This window comes from Neophocaena asiaeorientalis, unplaced genomic scaffold, assembly GCF_003031525.2.
Source record: "Neophocaena asiaeorientalis asiaeorientalis breed wild unplaced genomic scaffold, Neophocaena_asiaeorientalis_V1.1 scaffold146, whole genome shotgun sequence".
Classification (NCBI taxonomy): Eukaryota; Metazoa; Chordata; class Mammalia; order Artiodactyla; family Phocoenidae; genus Neophocaena; species Neophocaena asiaeorientalis.
The window spans coordinates 2437441-2455390 of NW_020172676.1; the positions used below are offsets into that span (position 1 = coordinate 2437441).

Sequence of the window (17950 nt, forward strand, 5' to 3'; positions counted from 1 at the left end):
CATTCTTGGTGACCTGCTATAGAAATTAACCTGTACTGATAAAACAGTATTTTGTAATCACCTAAATAATCTTTTTTCTCCCCATGCTGTAATGAACTTATAATAGTTTGGCAAAGGCATTGTCTACTCCATTCTTGAACAAATGACATATCTTATTTTAAAAAAGTTATTCATTTATTTATGAAGAGTCTTAAATTTTATTTAAAGTATAGGACTTAGTCTCATAGTTAAAAAAACAGAGGTATTAATGCTGAAAGACTCACCAGAATCACAGTTTAACTGGATTAAAACTTAATGGTAAGAAAGTGACAAGAAAGATACGTAATTATTTCTAATCATCTGGAAGGCATAAACTTGACTTTTTTTTTTAACATCTATTGGAGTATAATTGCTTTACAATGTTGTAGTAGTTTCTGCTGTACAACAAAGTGAATCAGCTCTATGTATACATATATCTCCTCCCTCTTGAGCTTTCCTCCCACCCTCCCTATCCCACTCCTCTAGGTCATCACAAAGCATCGAGTTGATCTCCCTGTGCTATGCAGCAGCTTCCCACTAGCTATCTGTTTTACGTTTGGTAGTGTATATGTCAATGCTACTCTCTCACTTCGTCCCAGCTTCTCCTTCCCCCTCTGTGTCCTCAAGTCCGTTCTCTATGTCTGCTTAGAGAAGTCTGCGTCTTTATTCCTGCCCAGCCACTAGGTTCATCAGTACTGTTTTTTTTAGATTCCATAAACGTGTGTTATCATATGGTATTTGTTTTTCTCTTTCTGACTTACTTCACTCTGTATGACACACTCTAGGTACATCCATCTCATTACAGATAGCTCAATTTCGTTTCTCTTTATGGCTGAGTAATATTCCATTGTATATATGTGCCTCGTCTTCTTTATCCACTCATCTGTTGATGGACACATTGGTTGCTTCCATGTCCTGGCTATAGTAAATAGTGCTGCAATGAACATTGTGGTACATGACTCTTTTTGAATTATGGTTTTCTCAGGGTATATACCCAGTAGTGGGATTGCTGGGTCATATGGTAGTTCTATTTTTAGTTTTTTAAAGAACCTCCATACTGTTCTCCATAGTGGCTGTATCAGTTTACATTCCCACCACAGTGCAAGAGGGTTCCCTTTTCTCCACACCCTCACCAGCATTTATTGTTTGTAGATGTTTTGATGATGGCCATTCTGACCGGTGTGAGGTGATACCTCATTGTGGATTTGATTTGCATTTCTCTAATGATTAATGATGTTGAGCATCTTTTCATGTGTTTGTTGGCAATCTGTATATCTTCTTTGGAGAAATGTCTATTTAAGTCTTCTGCCCATTTTTGGATTGGGTTGTTTGTTTTCTTGGTATTGAGCTGCATGAGCTGCTCGTATATTTTGGGGATTAATCCTTTGTCAGTTGCTTCGTTTGCAAGTATTTTCTCCCATTCTGAGGGTTGCCTTTTCATCTTGTTTATAGTTTCCTTTGCTGTGCAAAAGCTTTTCAGTTTCATTAGGTCCCATTTGTTTATTTTTTAAACCTGAAGATTTTTAATCCTAGTTCTGACACTAACTACTTGGCCTTAGGTGGATCAGTAACCTTTCTGTGAAAGTTTGCATTTCTATAAAACAGTTGCAGTGCCTGTTAGACCTACTCACAGCATAATTGTGAGAAGAAAATGAAGTAACACAAAAGTGTGCTTACTTCTACTCAGCCCGCCTAAGGGAGGCAGACCTTGGAGATTTGGCTTTTCCCATCGAACCATGTAAATGACCTTAGGAACATATCTTCTTTCCAAGGAACTTGAGCTTTCAACTTAATTCTAGAAATCAAACTATGGTACCAGAATACTTGAGAACAAAATCACTGATACCTTTTATAGTTGCAGAGAAAAAATAAATTACTTTTTGCTATTCTTTGTTCTATTGCACTGTGGTCTTCAGAGCTTTCAGCTGAAGGCTAATTATTGATCTGATACAGACTGCATTTTTTGATGTGCTCATTTTTTAAAAAGAAGAGTTTTACCTTCTTTTTTTCTAACAGAATTATTCTTTATCTTGAAAATGGGGCATAAGTAAAATCAGAGTATGATGGTGCATGGTAGACCACTGATGCAATGTCTAATATAGACTCTCCGAAAATAATTTTCGGATACTGTTTATTCTGTGGAGGATCTATGTCATCTCTTCCCTTTTTTTTTAAACTGGCTTTAACAGAATAGGACAGAAACATTTGAAATCTGAACACATTCTTATCATTAGAGAAGTTATAAGCCAAGAAATATAAATCTATAGAAGAAAGACATTCCCAAGTTGTTCTGCCATTTAAAATTATGCAGCTGATGATAAGAGCAAGAATTATAAAAAAAAAAAAAGAATTATAATATGGTTCTGATCAATTCTGAGTATAAAAAGTAGTTTTCTTTATTCTGTGTATGTAACCATTATTGTGCTTAGGTTTTTTTTAATCAAAAGAACAAACTTGCTGAATTTGGCATACCTATTTATGCCCATAACTTCTCTATTCCAGAAATAACTTGAGGTGGCTTATAATAAAATCAAATATAAAATAAAACCCAAAAATTATAAGTACAAATTTAAAAGAACTTGTTTGGTTTGCATTTCATTGCAACCTTTGGCTCCTTTGGATCATTTCTTGTTTTAAATATATGCTTAGCTATTTTAAATTTACTTTTGCTTCATATTTGCTTCTAAGTCATTAATTGTTCATATTGCTTTGAGTGAACTGTGATGCATTAGGCAGACTGCCTGTGTTCAGATCCCAGCTCCTACACTTGTTAGTGTAGGTGGTCACTAGTTAAAGTGGGAAGGACAGATTTTTTTCAATAAAAACTATTGCAAATAAGGAAGGAGCTCCAGCATGAACTGAATTCAACTTTGCTGGAAAAAAAGGCAGGAGACCTTATTTTAAAGGCTGAGCTATGCTAAGGGAAAAGCACTGAGGGGGATTGGAGGAGTTAGTCCATGTGACTAGGCCATCTGGGTTTGTTGATTGGCACTTATCCAGAGGAAAAACAAACCTTCTATCTTTATGACAGGAGGCAGTGATGTAAGTTAGAGCAGGACATCCATTGGCTGAGAACTATCTCCTTGATGTGAGAAGACAGTTCTGGATAGAAGATTTACAACTCAAAGAGGCAGAGAAAAGATTTACAATTGCCAGCTTTCTAAAGCAACTGCACTAAGATGGGTTCAGAAGCCTATCTGCTTATTACCAGGTTTTGGCCAGAATGAATAGTAAAACTGCTTAATCTTGGTTTGCCTCCGTTTCCTCATCTATAAAATGGGGATAATAATAGTACCTGTGTCATAGGAATGTGTTTTAAGGATTAAAGGAGTTAATACATGTAAAGCACTTAGAACAGTGCTTACACATAGTAAGCTCTGAACAAATGCTAATTTTTACTCTTACTGTCTTTAAAGGAGTTAATAATAGTATCTGTGGATACTGTTGGGTCTTTATTGGATTGTTTTTGTTATTAAATGTTACAATACGTATATAACATTGAGAACCATGGCTGGCTCATAATAAGAATTCAATAACTGTTGGCTAGAAGTAGTATTAGTAGCAGCAGCAGCTATAGTCTGCCACTAAATATCTTTCAGTCCCGAATTACTCATAGCTCAGGATGTTCAACTAGAAGGGAATCTTGAATTTCTTATTTCTATTAGAACAGAGTAGGTCTGTTTTATAACGTTAGTAATTCAGAGGTTGGAAAAATATTTATGAGCAATCTTGTACATGATGGTAAGATCTTTAAGCAGTATTTTGCCAATATATTTCCAAACCCAATATATTGGGTTTTGGATACAGAGGTCACATCTCCAGCATTTATGTGGCTTAACCTTCTTGCTGTGCAACCTTCAACATTTCCCAGCCTGTTTCCTCCTTATCAAAATGAGTGAATCTAAATAATTATAAAGCCTTTTAAGAAATGAAACGATTTGTTCCAGTAGAAGAAATGGTATATATAAAAGTAGTAATAAAGACTGAATCATATTTCTTTAATTTTTAAAATTTTAAGATACTTCTTTGATGTGTATTTGAATCTCCTTGCTTCCCAGCCAACACAGAAATGAAAAAAGAAGTACAAATTTCACAATTTTTGGTGCTGACCAGTAGGTTTAGAGAAACCCAGATTATCTCTATCCATGTTTGTGGAGTCTCTTGATTCCACCACTGTGCAGTAATAATCCATGAAGTATGAATTATTAAATGAGTTCAGTCTCTATTTGTATTGGGTGTATTATAAATCATAGCACATCTTCATTACACATGGATTTCCATTAAGGAAGTGGAATACATAGATCAACAGATGCCCATTCTCCTTAATTTGCAATATTTATCACTAAAAATTCTTGATGCTAGTGTATTTGATAGTAGAAAATGGCAATTTAGATAAGAGACTAATAACTGGAAAAGAAAGAATAATGAGTTAATGTTGATTTCTTCAATGCACTACATAAAAATTTTAAAGTAAGGGGAAACAGGGACTTCCCTGGGGGTCCAGTGGTTAAGACTTCGCTTTCCAGTGCAGGGGGTGTGGGTTCGGTCCATGGTCAGGGAGCTAAGTTCCTACATGCCTCAGGGCTCAGGGCCAGAAAACCAAAATATAAAACAGAAGCAATATTGTAACAAAATTCAATAAAGACTTTAAAAAAAAATGGTCCACGTAAAAAAAAATCTTTAAAAAATAATAAAGGGAGAACAACCAAATATAATATATTTCAAAACCAACTTTTATTCATTGTATCTTTTTTTAAATTAATTTATTTTTTTGGCTGCGTTACGTCTTCATTGCTGCGCGCGGGCTTTCTCTAGTCGTGGCGAGCGGGGGCTACCCTTCATTGCAGTGCTCTGGCTTCTCATTGCAGTGCCTTATCTTGTTGTGGAGCACGGGCTCTAGGCGCGCAGGCTTCAGTAGTTATGGCACACGGGCTCAGTAGTTGTGGCTCACTGCCTCTAGAGCACAGGGTCAGTAGTTGCGGCGCATGGGCTTAGTTGCTCCGTGCCATGTGAGATCTTCCCAGACCAGGGATAGAACCCATGTCCCCTGCATTGGCAGGCAGATTCTTAACCACTGCGCCACCAGGGAAGTCCCCATTGTATCTTTTTAATTAATATTTTGGGAAGTTGTAAAGTGATTCAAGAAATTAAATATTTAATTATGCAAATAGTAAAGATGGTCAAAACTAACTCCTACCATTTTAAAGTCAAATGCATTGAATTGTTTTACTTTATATAGAAGCATTTAAAATGTTGCCTTTTAACTGTGACAGTACTAGAAATATTACTCATGATAATTGGTTTTATAAATAGGATTTGACGTTGTTTAGGAAAGAATCATAGAAAAATGTTTTAGGGAACCTAAGTTCTAGGCTTAGCCCTTCCATTAACCTGGCACCCAGCATTTGGCAGACAACTTCACCTCACTGGACCAGTAGTTCTTTTTCAGTCATAGAGCCCATGCTTTTACAAGTTATTTCTTTACTAGCAGCAGTTTAATTCATATTTTGTATCTTTCTTTCTTTAATAGTCTGATACGTACTTCTGCATGTCAGTGCATTTGCCAATGGATGAGGAAGCCTTCGTGAGTAAGTATTAATTGGATGGTGTGGAGGGGTGGGCAGTTGAAGGAAGGGCAGCTATTGGAAATCAGTGAAAGGTTCTCTTTGATGGTTATGAGCATATTAATCTTTTACTGTCAGTTTCTAAAAATGCATTTATAATGCCTAATGCAGAAACAAACCAGTGAGCCACTGAGAGACAAGATTACAAACTGTATCTGGAGAGACTTATGAGTAATAGTAGTTAAGGAGTTGCATGCAGATGTCGATGGCTCCCAATGCCATGTGGTCCCATTTGTAGAGTATTGGCTTTCTGTCTGTGGCTGGATGCTTAATTCCGCTCCACTCAACAGACTCTTTATATACCTGCTGGTTCATGCTATAAATCGACTGCACTCAGAATCAGCATTGGGGAATGTAAGATTTTACCTGTCAGACAAGTAGATGGATAGGAAGGAATGAAAATAGGAGTGAATGAGAGAAGGGAAGAAGGGAAAGAGAGAGGGAGGGAGGGAGGACAGAAGGAACCTCAGTCCTGTTGTCTATATTATAGAATAAGAGGGCTCTTAAATGACAGCTCCTTCCCCAGCTGAGACTTTAAATCAGATAGAAAATGTGACAGAGCACCATCTGTTTTCATCTAGATGGTTTTAATTTAAACATCCCTTATGACAGACATTTACTGTTTAGGGAAGACATGTGATTGGGAAATTATTCATGGATTTGCCCCCGTCCCTTGTTTTTCTACTTTGAGATGTTGATTTTGGAGAGAAAGTGATGGTAATGAGAGTTGTACTTTGTTCCCTTGAAACTAATTTTCAAGTGGACTGTCTGTAATGGCTATTATATGAATTGTAAAATGTGTACAGTAGCCTTGGAGCCATCTGAGGATGAACTTTCATGAGGTGTTCCCCACAGGAAAATACATTATAGATCTTCAAAGCCAGAACAATGTGCATCTATTTTTTTCACACACTTTGGTGGCAATCACAACAGAAAATACAACCTGTATCAACACTCTAAACAAAATTTGCTCCATAGTTAACTCCTAAAAATAAGTCAGACCTTGGGAATTTGAACATTGCCTGAGTGATGTTCCTTTGTGTAACAATTGAACATTACCAGGAAAAAAGTTAGGAAGTATGGTGCTTCCAGATCCTGAACTTTAACTTTAAAGTGAGAAAAATAATTTAAGTTCCTAATTGTCGTGCTTTGAGTAACACCAAAAGTGATTTAGGATATAAATTCATAATTAAAATATTAACAGTAAAGCTTTCCTCACTTTCATGTCCACTCGATAGCTTAGGAGAAAATAATGTTTACTAAAAAAAGGAACTGTACCTGAAGTTTTTCTTTACTAATTTTATATTTTCTTTGTCCAAGTTTAGGAGTAGACTTTCTTCCTCCTGTTTTTGAAGAGAAGGCCCCTCTACACACCTGTATAAATATGGTAGTCGTGTTTCAGAGCAGTATTACAGGTCTCACATTAATAGGTTACTGGCTTGTTTCTGGAGGTAGTGGTAGTAAATGATTTCAGAGCTGGTGACTCTAAGGCCTATAAATATATTCCTGGAATGTGTTATTGCTCTCCTAATATAAATGTGTTTACTTTCACATAACTTAAAATTGAAAGTACAAGTCAATATATTCAGTCAAGAAAAATATTCACAGGAAACACATAAAGGGCTATATTACAACCAGGTGTTAAACATTTGTCCATTTTTCTTAGGCAACTCTCATCTAAGATTAAACTGTTTCCAGTTCTAATGTCCTTAAAGGATCTTATAAGAATAATTATAACTATTTTCAGTATTTCTTCTTTACTTTATTGCTGGGAGGATTGCATGAATACTAAACATTTTGTCACCTGTTCAAAGCATGATTATTTCATTTTCAGTGTTAGTCCTTTAATATACAACCCCCAGGAGATTTGTGGTTACCGTTGTTTACATAATTCAGCAACCACAGAAGTTTAGGTGTAGGTAAAATAGAACTGGAAAATTGAAAACCAAAGAGACGTACCAACAATGATTTATATAAGGGAATAAGTAAGGAAAAATTTGCATGTATAATCTCATTAATTCTTAGGACAGCACTGTAGGTTGTCCTATTTCATATAGAGAAACAGAGACAGGAACATCTGTGTCTGTGATTTAATCAGGTGCTAGGACAATAGTTTGTCCTATTATAGGCATGCTTGTTCCTATAATCAGCCCACCACCAGCCATCGTTTACTGAGGACTTGCCAGACACTAAGATACAGAAAACTAAGCGTATTTAAGCCATTTTAGAGAAAAAGAAACAGAAGGTCAGAGAGGTTAAGAAGCTTTTACTATATATGTGCTCCCTACATGTATGCCATTTAAATCATAACAGATTTAGGTGTGGGGATAGTGATACAGGGGATAAAGGGAAGAAGTTATCAAATGGATAGAAGGAGCTGAAATACAGCAATCGCACATCTCTGTCTTCCTCACATTAAAAATAATTATTCTTTCATTCCCTTACCTTCATTCCCTACTGGGAACACTCTGGTCAGTTCTGCCAAAAAGTAAAATAAACCTCAAACCATCTTATGAAATAAAACCCAATACACATGAAGATTTAAACATTTGCAGAAGGCAAAGGGCTTGGGTATACAGGTTATATGTTGGGAGGGTGATTATACATAGCTTATCCCAATTCCCAAAGTGAACGTTTTAGTTGTGGGGTAACCAAGGCTTTTCCATGAATGAAATTTTGGCTTTTTTTGTGTGTTGTCTGATAAGGGTGCCTTATCATAAGATTAAATATGGTTAGAAATGAAGACTTGTAAACACCTATAAAACTTTGTTCATTTTTTTTCTTAAGACACTTATCATTTTGCACCTTCTGTTTTCATTATCTGTGCCCTTAAAATTTTTGAATGCCAGCAGGATATGTGCCACAGGATAAGGTAGGGACTCAGTAATTGCTTGCTTATACATGAGTGGACCCTAAAAAAGTGTTTTGTTTGGCCATTTTATAAGGCAACATATTGAATAGTAGACAATTTACTCTTTTGTCTTAAATTATACTCATTTGAATATAACGGAATAATTGTTTTCTAAGAAAGGCACTTGTTCATAAATTCAGCAAACTTAAAAAAAATTTTAATAGATCTTTATTGGAGTATAATTGCTTCACAGTACTGTGTTAGTTTCTGTTGTACAACAGAGTGAATTAGCCATATGTATACATATATCCCCATATCCCCTCCCTCTTGTGTCTCCCTCCCACCCTCCCTATCCCACCCCTCTAGGTGGTCACAAAGCACCGAGCTGATCTCCCTGTGCTATACAGCTGCTTCCCACTAGCTGTTTCACATTTGGTGGTGTATATATCTCAATGCTACTCTTACTTCGCCCCAGCTTCCCCCCCGCCCCGTGCCCTCAAGTCCATTCTCTACATCTACATCTTTATTCCTGCCCTGCCACTAAGTTCATCAGTACCATTTTTTTCTTTTCCTTTCTTTTTCTTAGATTCCATATATATGTGTTAACATACGGTATTTGTTTTTCTCTTTCTGACTTACTTCACTCTATATGACAGACTCTAGGTCCATCCACCTCACTACAAATAACTCAATTTTGTTTCTTTTTATGGCTGAGTAATATTCCACTGTATATGTGTGCCACATCTTCTTTATCCATTCATCTGTCGATGGACATTTAGGTTGCTTCCATAGCCTGGCTATTGTAAATAGTTTAGCAAACTTCTAAAATTCTGCCGTGTGCCAGTTATTGGGCTAGGCAGTGGAGATGTAGTATGATACAAATTCAAGGAAATCACAGCCTGGCAGAATTCTAGAAGACAAGAATACAAATGTTACAACATATAAAAAGGCCTTTCTTCTTTTGCTTTTCAAATTTCTGAAGAAAATTACAAAAGGCAGACTGCTTATTAGGACTAAAACAAACTCTCTTGATGGTGGTAAAAGCCAAAATTGCCTTTGAGTAATTTATAATTTTTACACTTGTGTGACTAATTATGTAACTCATTTAAATAAACATATTTCTTAATTTTGAGAAGATACCATCACAATTATCATGGAATTTCATGTGCATATGTCTGTAATATATACATATAAGCCTGTCCAACATGTTTGATGTGTTTATATGTTAGCATTGAATTATTAAATATGAATTAAAGTAGGTGTTTGAGAAAATACTATAACGAAGATAAGTATAATTTTCATCTTCTGAACAAAATTATAGCTTTCCCTAGAGCACTGCTTTTGTTTGTTGTTTTAATAAAGAACCACAGAACTGGAATGGGTGAGGGTATGATAAAATCTGCATTTGACCACTGAACTGTGTTGCTGTCTGAAAGGTGTTTTATAGACACTCAGAAGAATTGGCTCTGACAGAAGCCCACTCAGCCAAGAAATTTGACTGTCATCTTCATCCACTTGCTTTCCCTGACGTGGATGACCAGTAAATAAATGTGTCTTTTCCTTAGTGAATGATGGCAGGTCCCTATCTATCAAATTGCACTATACAAATCAGATAGAAGCATTGAATTTAGAAATAGATGAAAATTAATCTAATGATTCATTGCTTTTCATTTTCTTGGGCTTCTCTGTTGAATGTGAAACAATTCCTACTGCAGAATTGTACAGTTAGACTTGAATATTTCCAAATGTGACCTGTCTTAAACAAAGCACATGTTAAGGTGATGTTGGGATACTTCAGAAACTACAGAAGCAATCTAATTTTGATCATGCTTATGGGTCAGCTACATAGTATGACTGTAAAGACCAAGATCTGGCAGGGTCCAGTGCTCATTTATCCACATTTTATGGCTTTGACAGCAGTAAATAGAAGGGGGTGTATGTGTGAGTCCCCATCCCAATGCAATCATTCTGTCACCTTTCTGCTTCCAATTAATTGACTACATATACTTCTCTTTTCACCTAGGATTTTCTCCAACATGAATAATTTAGTCTCTGACTTCCACATGACCGTTGGGTACCTCCCAGCAGCCATACTCAGAGGCTATTCTAGTTTTTTAGTGAAAGCTACTTGGAGAGAGCTGAATAGCACTGTACTGGAGGTCTCTGTTGAGTGGCTGAAACTTCATTTGCTTGGTCATAATCAAGAAGGAGAATCTGTTGCTATACACTCTGTCTCAGCATATTTCTTAAATGTCCTCTATCCTTTGGTCATCCAAATACCCACATTTCCAACATGACAGCCCCCCCAAGCCCCCAGAGTTTTGTCAGGTAATAAAACAGAGAGGAGGGGTAGGAACCATTTCATTATATTTCATTGAAGCTGAGACTTAGGAATATCTTCAATTCAGTGCATCTAGAGGTCACCAAAAAGTAACTGACACATTGACAAAGCTGTTTTAATGCAGTAATGTCAAAATGCCACTCCTCCTCACTCCCCAGAAAATGGCCAATTCCAAAAGCCCAGGGTTGCATCAGGTTTGATGTGTAAAACGTCCTTCAGTGTCTGGGGGTTCTTGGCATTTTGACAGTCATTCTGAAGTATCCATTTCAGCTATTTCAGTGGGGACAATTTCAGTGGCCAACTCTAAAAAGACCAGTGTGAACTGTTTTAGTCAGAGAAAATTTCATGAGAGAGATGGCAGTGTTTGATCTGGGTCTGGGAAGACGGTCTATTTGGATCTGCAGAAGGAGGAGAATATTCCAGCTGCCAACCATATGAGCACAGAAGGAGCGCACTGGGCACACGCGTGAACCTCGCCACTTGCTGGCTGCATGGCCATGGGCGGTTGTTACTGAGGCTCATCTGTTTGAGGGGGAAAGGACCAGACTCATAGGGTTGTTGTGAGCAGTAAATGAGCCATACACAGGGTAAGCCCTCAGTAAACGTTAGTGGTTATGGTTACTAGGTGAGAAGGGCAGCCAGTGAGAGCACAGAGTGTATGTTGGAGGTTGTCTTGTTGGAAATGTAGCAGGATCGGAGACTGCTGCGATATTCTGGAAAGGCAAGAGGGGAATGTGGATTTGATTCTGTGGGAAATTAATAGGGGGATATTACAGAGATGACATTACAAAAAATAGGGCTTAATGAAGCTTATGCTATTTTATCTTGCATAGTCTGGCTGGTAAAGTCTATTTATTGACCATTTAGTTGGTTCTGACATATACCAGAAAGTTCCTTTTTAAAAGGTATTTCATCTAGAAGTTTAATTCTTTTTGTGCTGAAATTCCTTTATTCAGCGGTAAGGATTACTTCACTTGAAATTTGCCTTCAATTTATAGACTTGCTTGCGTGTCTTATTTCTAGGTTAATTTGGCAACAGCGGCTTAAAGTCCTCATAAACCACGTTAAGGATTCTTTCTGAATGGTATATCATTGTCCAAGCTAGCGAGAGCTAACGACAACTTTTCTCTTAAACTTTCTGATTAAAAATGTTCAAGCAAAAAAAAAAAAAAAAATGTTCAAGCAGAGGTCTTTATTTTAGTGTAGAATTGCTTTATGGTTTGCGGAAAGCCGGCAGAAGGTAATATAATATGCCATTGCTGTGGGTTTTCAAAATGCAGCCAAATGGACTATGCTCCTGTGAGCTTTACATCTGTCTGAACTTTTCTCGCCCAACTGCAAGATTATGAACATTAAGGTTGATCATAGCCTACACTTCAATTGCAATTTAGAGCATTATCTTCAGTTCCTATGAATGGTTTCTGAAGTATAATCTTTATTTTTTGGAAATAAAGAAATGTTTATGGGAGTGATATTAAGATTGGGGAACTGATAATTTTTTTTAAATTATGACAACTCTTTTACATTATTGTTTCTTGAACCTTACACCTCTCTATTTTCTCAATATTGAAAATGGCTTGAAAGCACTGGGATTATTAGAAGACGGACTCTATCACAGACATGAACATATTCACCAGGGGTTCCATTTGTATGCTTGCTTCAGACCTCAGCCCTAAAACGATTTTAGGTGATACAGCTAAAACTGCCTGACGTAATGTAGAGTTCCAATGATCTCTTTTAATAAAACAATTCTAAAGGATCAACTAATTTTTGCCTTCAGAAACATTTATAAATTCGTTTTAAAAGAAACCTTGTCTTTACTGTTTACTTTGTACATTTAAAAGAGCTATACAACCCAAGTTAATTAAGATGAGTAAACTCTGCATATGCTCACGTAGTAGAATATATTCAGCCACTGCCACTGAAAATGTTGACTGTTGTCAGGATCACCTCTGATTCACCTTTGAAATTTTGCAAAGAGACACTTGCCTGGAACAACTTTTGGAGATTCAAATAAGATGTTGATGGGGGAAGGGGCAGGACTGATCTAGGATCGACCCTGAGCACTTGTATTTTTAACAAACTCCATAGGATAATTCTAATGCACAGCACTAGCTGAAAGTATCATTGACAAAAAATGTTTAATAACATGTAAAAATATCCACAGTATATGAAATAAGCTGTTTACTGTGTGTAATATGATTCCACTAAGGGGAAAAAAGAAATAAAGTTAACAGTTTTCTCTGATGATACATATAGGTAATAATTCAGGAATGCCTACGTTTTGGAGATTCAAACTTGCATTTGCAAGTCACTTCTTTTTTATTCGATAGGTTAATTGTCCATGGTCTGTAGTATTTCTTTACTGCCTTCCTTTGGCTAAAAAGGGTGTTCCTCCCATTTCCAGTGGTATTTTGGGGTTGGTTATATGTGGACATAGATACCTCCTAAATCGCATGTTCCTCCACTTGGCTATGTGAGTTCTTTGAAATATTGCCACATCCTAGATCTGGCAGATACATCAAAATTTGACATGCAGACCTGGATATCCACTTGGAAGGGAAAAATGGAGAGAAAGCCAAGTGCTAAATGAAATTCTCTCCTAGGTCACATTTTTAGAAAATTTTATGGCCCTGATTGTAGTCTGATGTTAGCTAAAAGAGGCCATAAATCCTGAACAAGCTCATGCAGTTAGAACAAATTTTGCTTAGAACTCCAGAAAATAGACCCAGTTATCTCTCTGCTCAATATGTCACCCACACATGTACTTTCAAGTCTTTCATTTCAGATGAAATTATTCTTTGAGAAATCCTCCAACCTATGCACTTGCAGTATTATCACATTTCCTTTAATTAATGTGCTTGAGTCTCTATTTCTGGAGTCTTAGTCCTTCGAAAGTATTTGGTTCCCAGGACTCACTCGCACTTAACTTGCCTATAAAATTTTCCCTGGTCTTATCCATCAGGCCGTCTGAACTGCTAACACCCATTGAGGCTGAAGAACCATTTCCACTTAAGCAACTGTCATCTTATTATTGAGTTAGAGGAGTCAGTGGCACTTTTAATCTTATCGGATATAATACCCCCTTGCATTCTCGCAAGGCAGTGGTCTTTGCCTGTTTGTCACCATCCCAAGGCTGCCTTTGTTTATTCTGCCTGTCAGAATCGCACACTTAAATGCAGTTGTTTTCATTATTATCCTCTAGCTCCCTTCCCCTTGGATCCTTTATTTCTTTTGGTGCATGATGAGAGAAAAAGAAAGAAGGGGGAATTTAAGATGTGATTTTTAAATATTTTTCCATATTATATTTTGTGTAGTGTTGAAATCTCTAGCATAGTTATCTGTGTATCCTGTGCTCAGTGGACATTATTCTTATTCCCTAGGGGTGGGGTCTTATTTTGCAAAGCCAGGAATAATAAGTAGGAGTGGTACAAACCCAGGAAATGGACCTGTCAGCCTAATCTTTTCCCAGTTGACCTCTGCCCAGTACTGGCAGCAGGCCCTTCAATGAAATTTCCAAGTCCTGCTTTATCTTTGCTCTATTTTATGGCATCTACTGTTTGGTTTAGATTTATATTTTGATATGACGTTTATTTTGCTGGATGTGTTTTTCATTTCAATTTGCAATGAATTTTACTTCCAGATACAATTATATGAATAGTTTATTATACTCTTTCTTTAGGAGATGAAAAAGATGGTTAGTTGTTTGTTTTCACTCTATACCAATAATTTACTTGGCATTTAAATTAGATCTTGAGTTTCTGCAGGAATGTATGAGTCAGTGAGAATAAGTTTTTATGAAAGGGAACTTTGAGGGATTTTCTTTTTTTTTTTTTCTTTTTGCGGTACACAGGCCTCTCACCGCTGTGGCCTCTCCCGTTGCGGACCACAGGCTCCAGATGCACAGGCCTAGCGGCCATGGCTCACGGCCCCAGCCGCTCCACGGCATGTGGGATCTTCCCAGACTGGGGCACGAAGCCGTGTCCCCTGCATCGGCAGGCGGACTCTCAACCACTGTGCCACCAGGGAAGCCCCTGAGGGATTTTCTTTTACTATCCCTTAAAGATATTGATTTCTTTCTCACTATAGAAACTAAAATTAAACACATGTCTACTAAGAGTTCACTGTGGAACAAATAAGTGCTTCTTAAAATAGTATGTCAGAAGAAGGAAAAAAAAATCAGAAAATGGCTAGAGAAGTTATACTTTGAATAATGTTTGCCCTGTACAAAGGACAATGAGAAGATCCTCTTGCATAAGCAGGAGCCCAAGCAAAACGTTTGGCTTTGATTCCTAGTGAAAAGCCACAGAGACTGTATGTTGTTGTCTTCATGTTCTATTCTTCTCCCAGTAGGTCTCTTCTCTGTCCTTACCTGAATCTTTTGCTTAATATTTGACTTTATACATTTAATGGTAGCCCACTCTTCTTTCAAAAAGGTTTTTGCTTTATTTCACAACAGTACACACACTGCATTAATATTAAAAAAAAAAAAACCCCAAAACACTGTTAGGGTCTACTACACAGACCCTGACAGCTCAGGGCTTTCCCTAAAACTGTCCTGAGCCTTAGCTATGGTTCCTACTATCACCTTTGGTGCTTTTGTTTACCCTCATGGCTTCAGGGTTCAATTTTTGAGTGATTCCCAAATATGTAATTCTCTGATCTCTTCCTTGAATAAGAGTTATGGAATTCCAATCTTCTGCTGGATCATTACACCTGGATTTTTAGCTGACACCTCGAACTCACATTGTTTTTTCATCCAGCAGTTTAATTCTTGATAAAATGCATGTAGCCATGTTGGTTTATTACCAAAACTCCCAGAATGATTCAATCATGGGAAATCTATTAATATAATCCACCCATAATCAAAAAATCTAAGGGGGATGGGAACCCTATGATCATCTACATAGGTTCTGAAAAAGCAGAGGAGTCAGCCTCTCATTTGACAGCCCCTCATAGACTGGCTGGCATAGGGATATATATTTTTTTTAAAAAGAAGAGTGGGAGGTAGATTTAATCAGGCCAAAAAGTTATAGACATCCATAGAATGATAGAAGCCATTTGATAAAAATGAATATAAGATAGCAAATTGCATCACATACCAAAATAAATGTAAAGTGAGTAAAAGACAAAGGCTAGGTGCTCCCACCTCAGGGCCTTTTCAGTTTGCTTCCTTAGAGGAATGATCCCCTGGGAGGATTCTGGAAGGGGGGAAAGAAATCCCGCACTCAACTTGAGAGTGAGCCTATGGAGGTAGAATCCTTCTTCCATTTCTTTTGTAACAAACTTAGGCTTGGTAATGATATGATTTTCTATGAGTTGGGAACTATTGTAATTTCTAATTGTTTCTTTCCTTCCAAAGTGTCTTCTTCACTTTCCTAGGCTTACTATATTCTTTGGTAATAGAAAACAAAGCCTCAAGTTATATCAAGTCCATTTTCCAGCTAACCTCTGTTGGTTTTTTAAATAGCAGTACGAAAATCTCAGGATGTGATTTTTAGGCTTTAATTCTTATTTTCAGTGCAGTAAATGAAAGGCTTTTTATTTTCCATGAAAGTTGGGAGTCAAGATGGCTCACAGTAGGCACCTTGTGTTTTCTGATCAACCATACTATGCAAGTCATGGTGCTATAGTTCGATGTAGAACATCTTTTATTTTATAAATACATATGTCTCAGATACACATTTCAGCAATAAAAGGTGTTTTATTAATTTTATCAAATAGACAAAAAGAGCCAGAAGATGCAGTTTTGCACACACCCAAGACTTAAGATCATTTTAGACTATTTAACATTTTTATGTGTAAAGGTGACTTGAAAACTGCCCAGTAGGGCAGCATTTTGAATGTGGACAAAAGGGGATGAGCCACACCCAAACCAGGAAAGAAAGCTCATGCTCGGTATTGATCATACTAAATAATATAACTTACCCCTGATTTTTCTTTGTTCTACCTCTGAACTGACTTTTGTTTATTTTAATGTCTTTCAACCACTATTATTAGGACAAAAAGAGAAATGACAATGTGTAAGTTTCAGTATCCCTTTAAGAAGTGGACAGTACCCATCCAGGACATTTTTCTTCTTGTGTATTTTTGTAAAGATACATTTTCCACTTTTCTTTTCTTTTCTAGTAACTTGTTTCTCCATATCACAATCCAGTGGCAACTGTTATTTTAAGATGATAATAAATTTGTGTTCTGAATCCTTTTGCTTATGTTTTGACCACTCACTGTGGCTTCTGTTTCAGTGCAATGTTGTGCAGTACTGTATGGTGCTCAGAACTCTACCGAATTCTGGAAGGAAATACATTGTGAATACGTAGCCTGGAGCTTTCATTTTATACCCACACAATGCTCTCATCACTTTAAAAGGGGGCTTTCATTAATGTGTGTGTAGTTTCAGCCTATTATTTTCTCTTTTGTTATATAATAGTTTATTATCCTACTAAATTAAGTTATCAAATCCTGTTCATCTTAAGGAATAAGGTAATTTATACAACCAGAGCATTCTGTCATAAGAGCATCAAAATATCTTTGTTATACAGCTACTTGAAATGCTGAATGCTGGGGTCTCTGGTGACACTTGTGCCCAGAAGTATGACTTGTATTGACGATCATGTATCATTTTCTCTTAACAGTTGACTTCAAACCCCATGCCAGCATGGATACTGTCCATCACATGCTACTTTTTGGATGCAATATGCCAGCGTCCACTGAAAATTACTGGTAAGGGATGGGTTCATAGTACATAGATGGGTGAGAAAATGTGTTTTTTATAAGTACAAAGTGCATCTCTGCAGGTATTTTACAACTGGTTAGTAAATAGGCAGAACATTTCTTTTTTAGAAAACACTATTGTTCTTTTGCATCACATGGTTGGCGTGGTTTGATTATCACAGTTATTTAGTCTGCTGTGGAACACAGCCATCAGTCTTTGTCACTGACTTTATAAATATATGTCTGTTGTCATAGATAATGTGTCAAGGTTGAGACAGCTTGTGAAGAAAGATTGAAATTGAGATAATGGATACTCTGATGTTTATTTCTTTAAGTTCAGGATTCAACCCAAAGAGCACCATAGATCTGTTCACTGAGTACTCTTTTATCCCAGACATTGTG

The 17950-nt window shown here is 36.9% G+C and overlaps 1 protein-coding gene across 15 annotated transcripts in view; it reads left to right on the plus strand.

Annotated features, from left to right (window-relative positions):
- Window positions 1-17950, plus strand: part of PAM (peptidylglycine alpha-amidating monooxygenase) — a 280942-nt gene that overhangs the window by 160653 nt on the left and 102339 nt on the right. For all 15 annotated transcript variants that reach the window (XM_024739687.1, XM_024739688.1, XM_024739683.1 and 12 more), the window contains 2 exons: window positions 5549-5606; window positions 17470-17557. In XM_024739687.1, the coding sequence (XP_024595455.1) occupies window positions 5549-5606; window positions 17470-17557 (146 nt within the window). The remainder of the gene's footprint in view (window positions 1-5548; window positions 5607-17469; window positions 17558-17950) is intronic.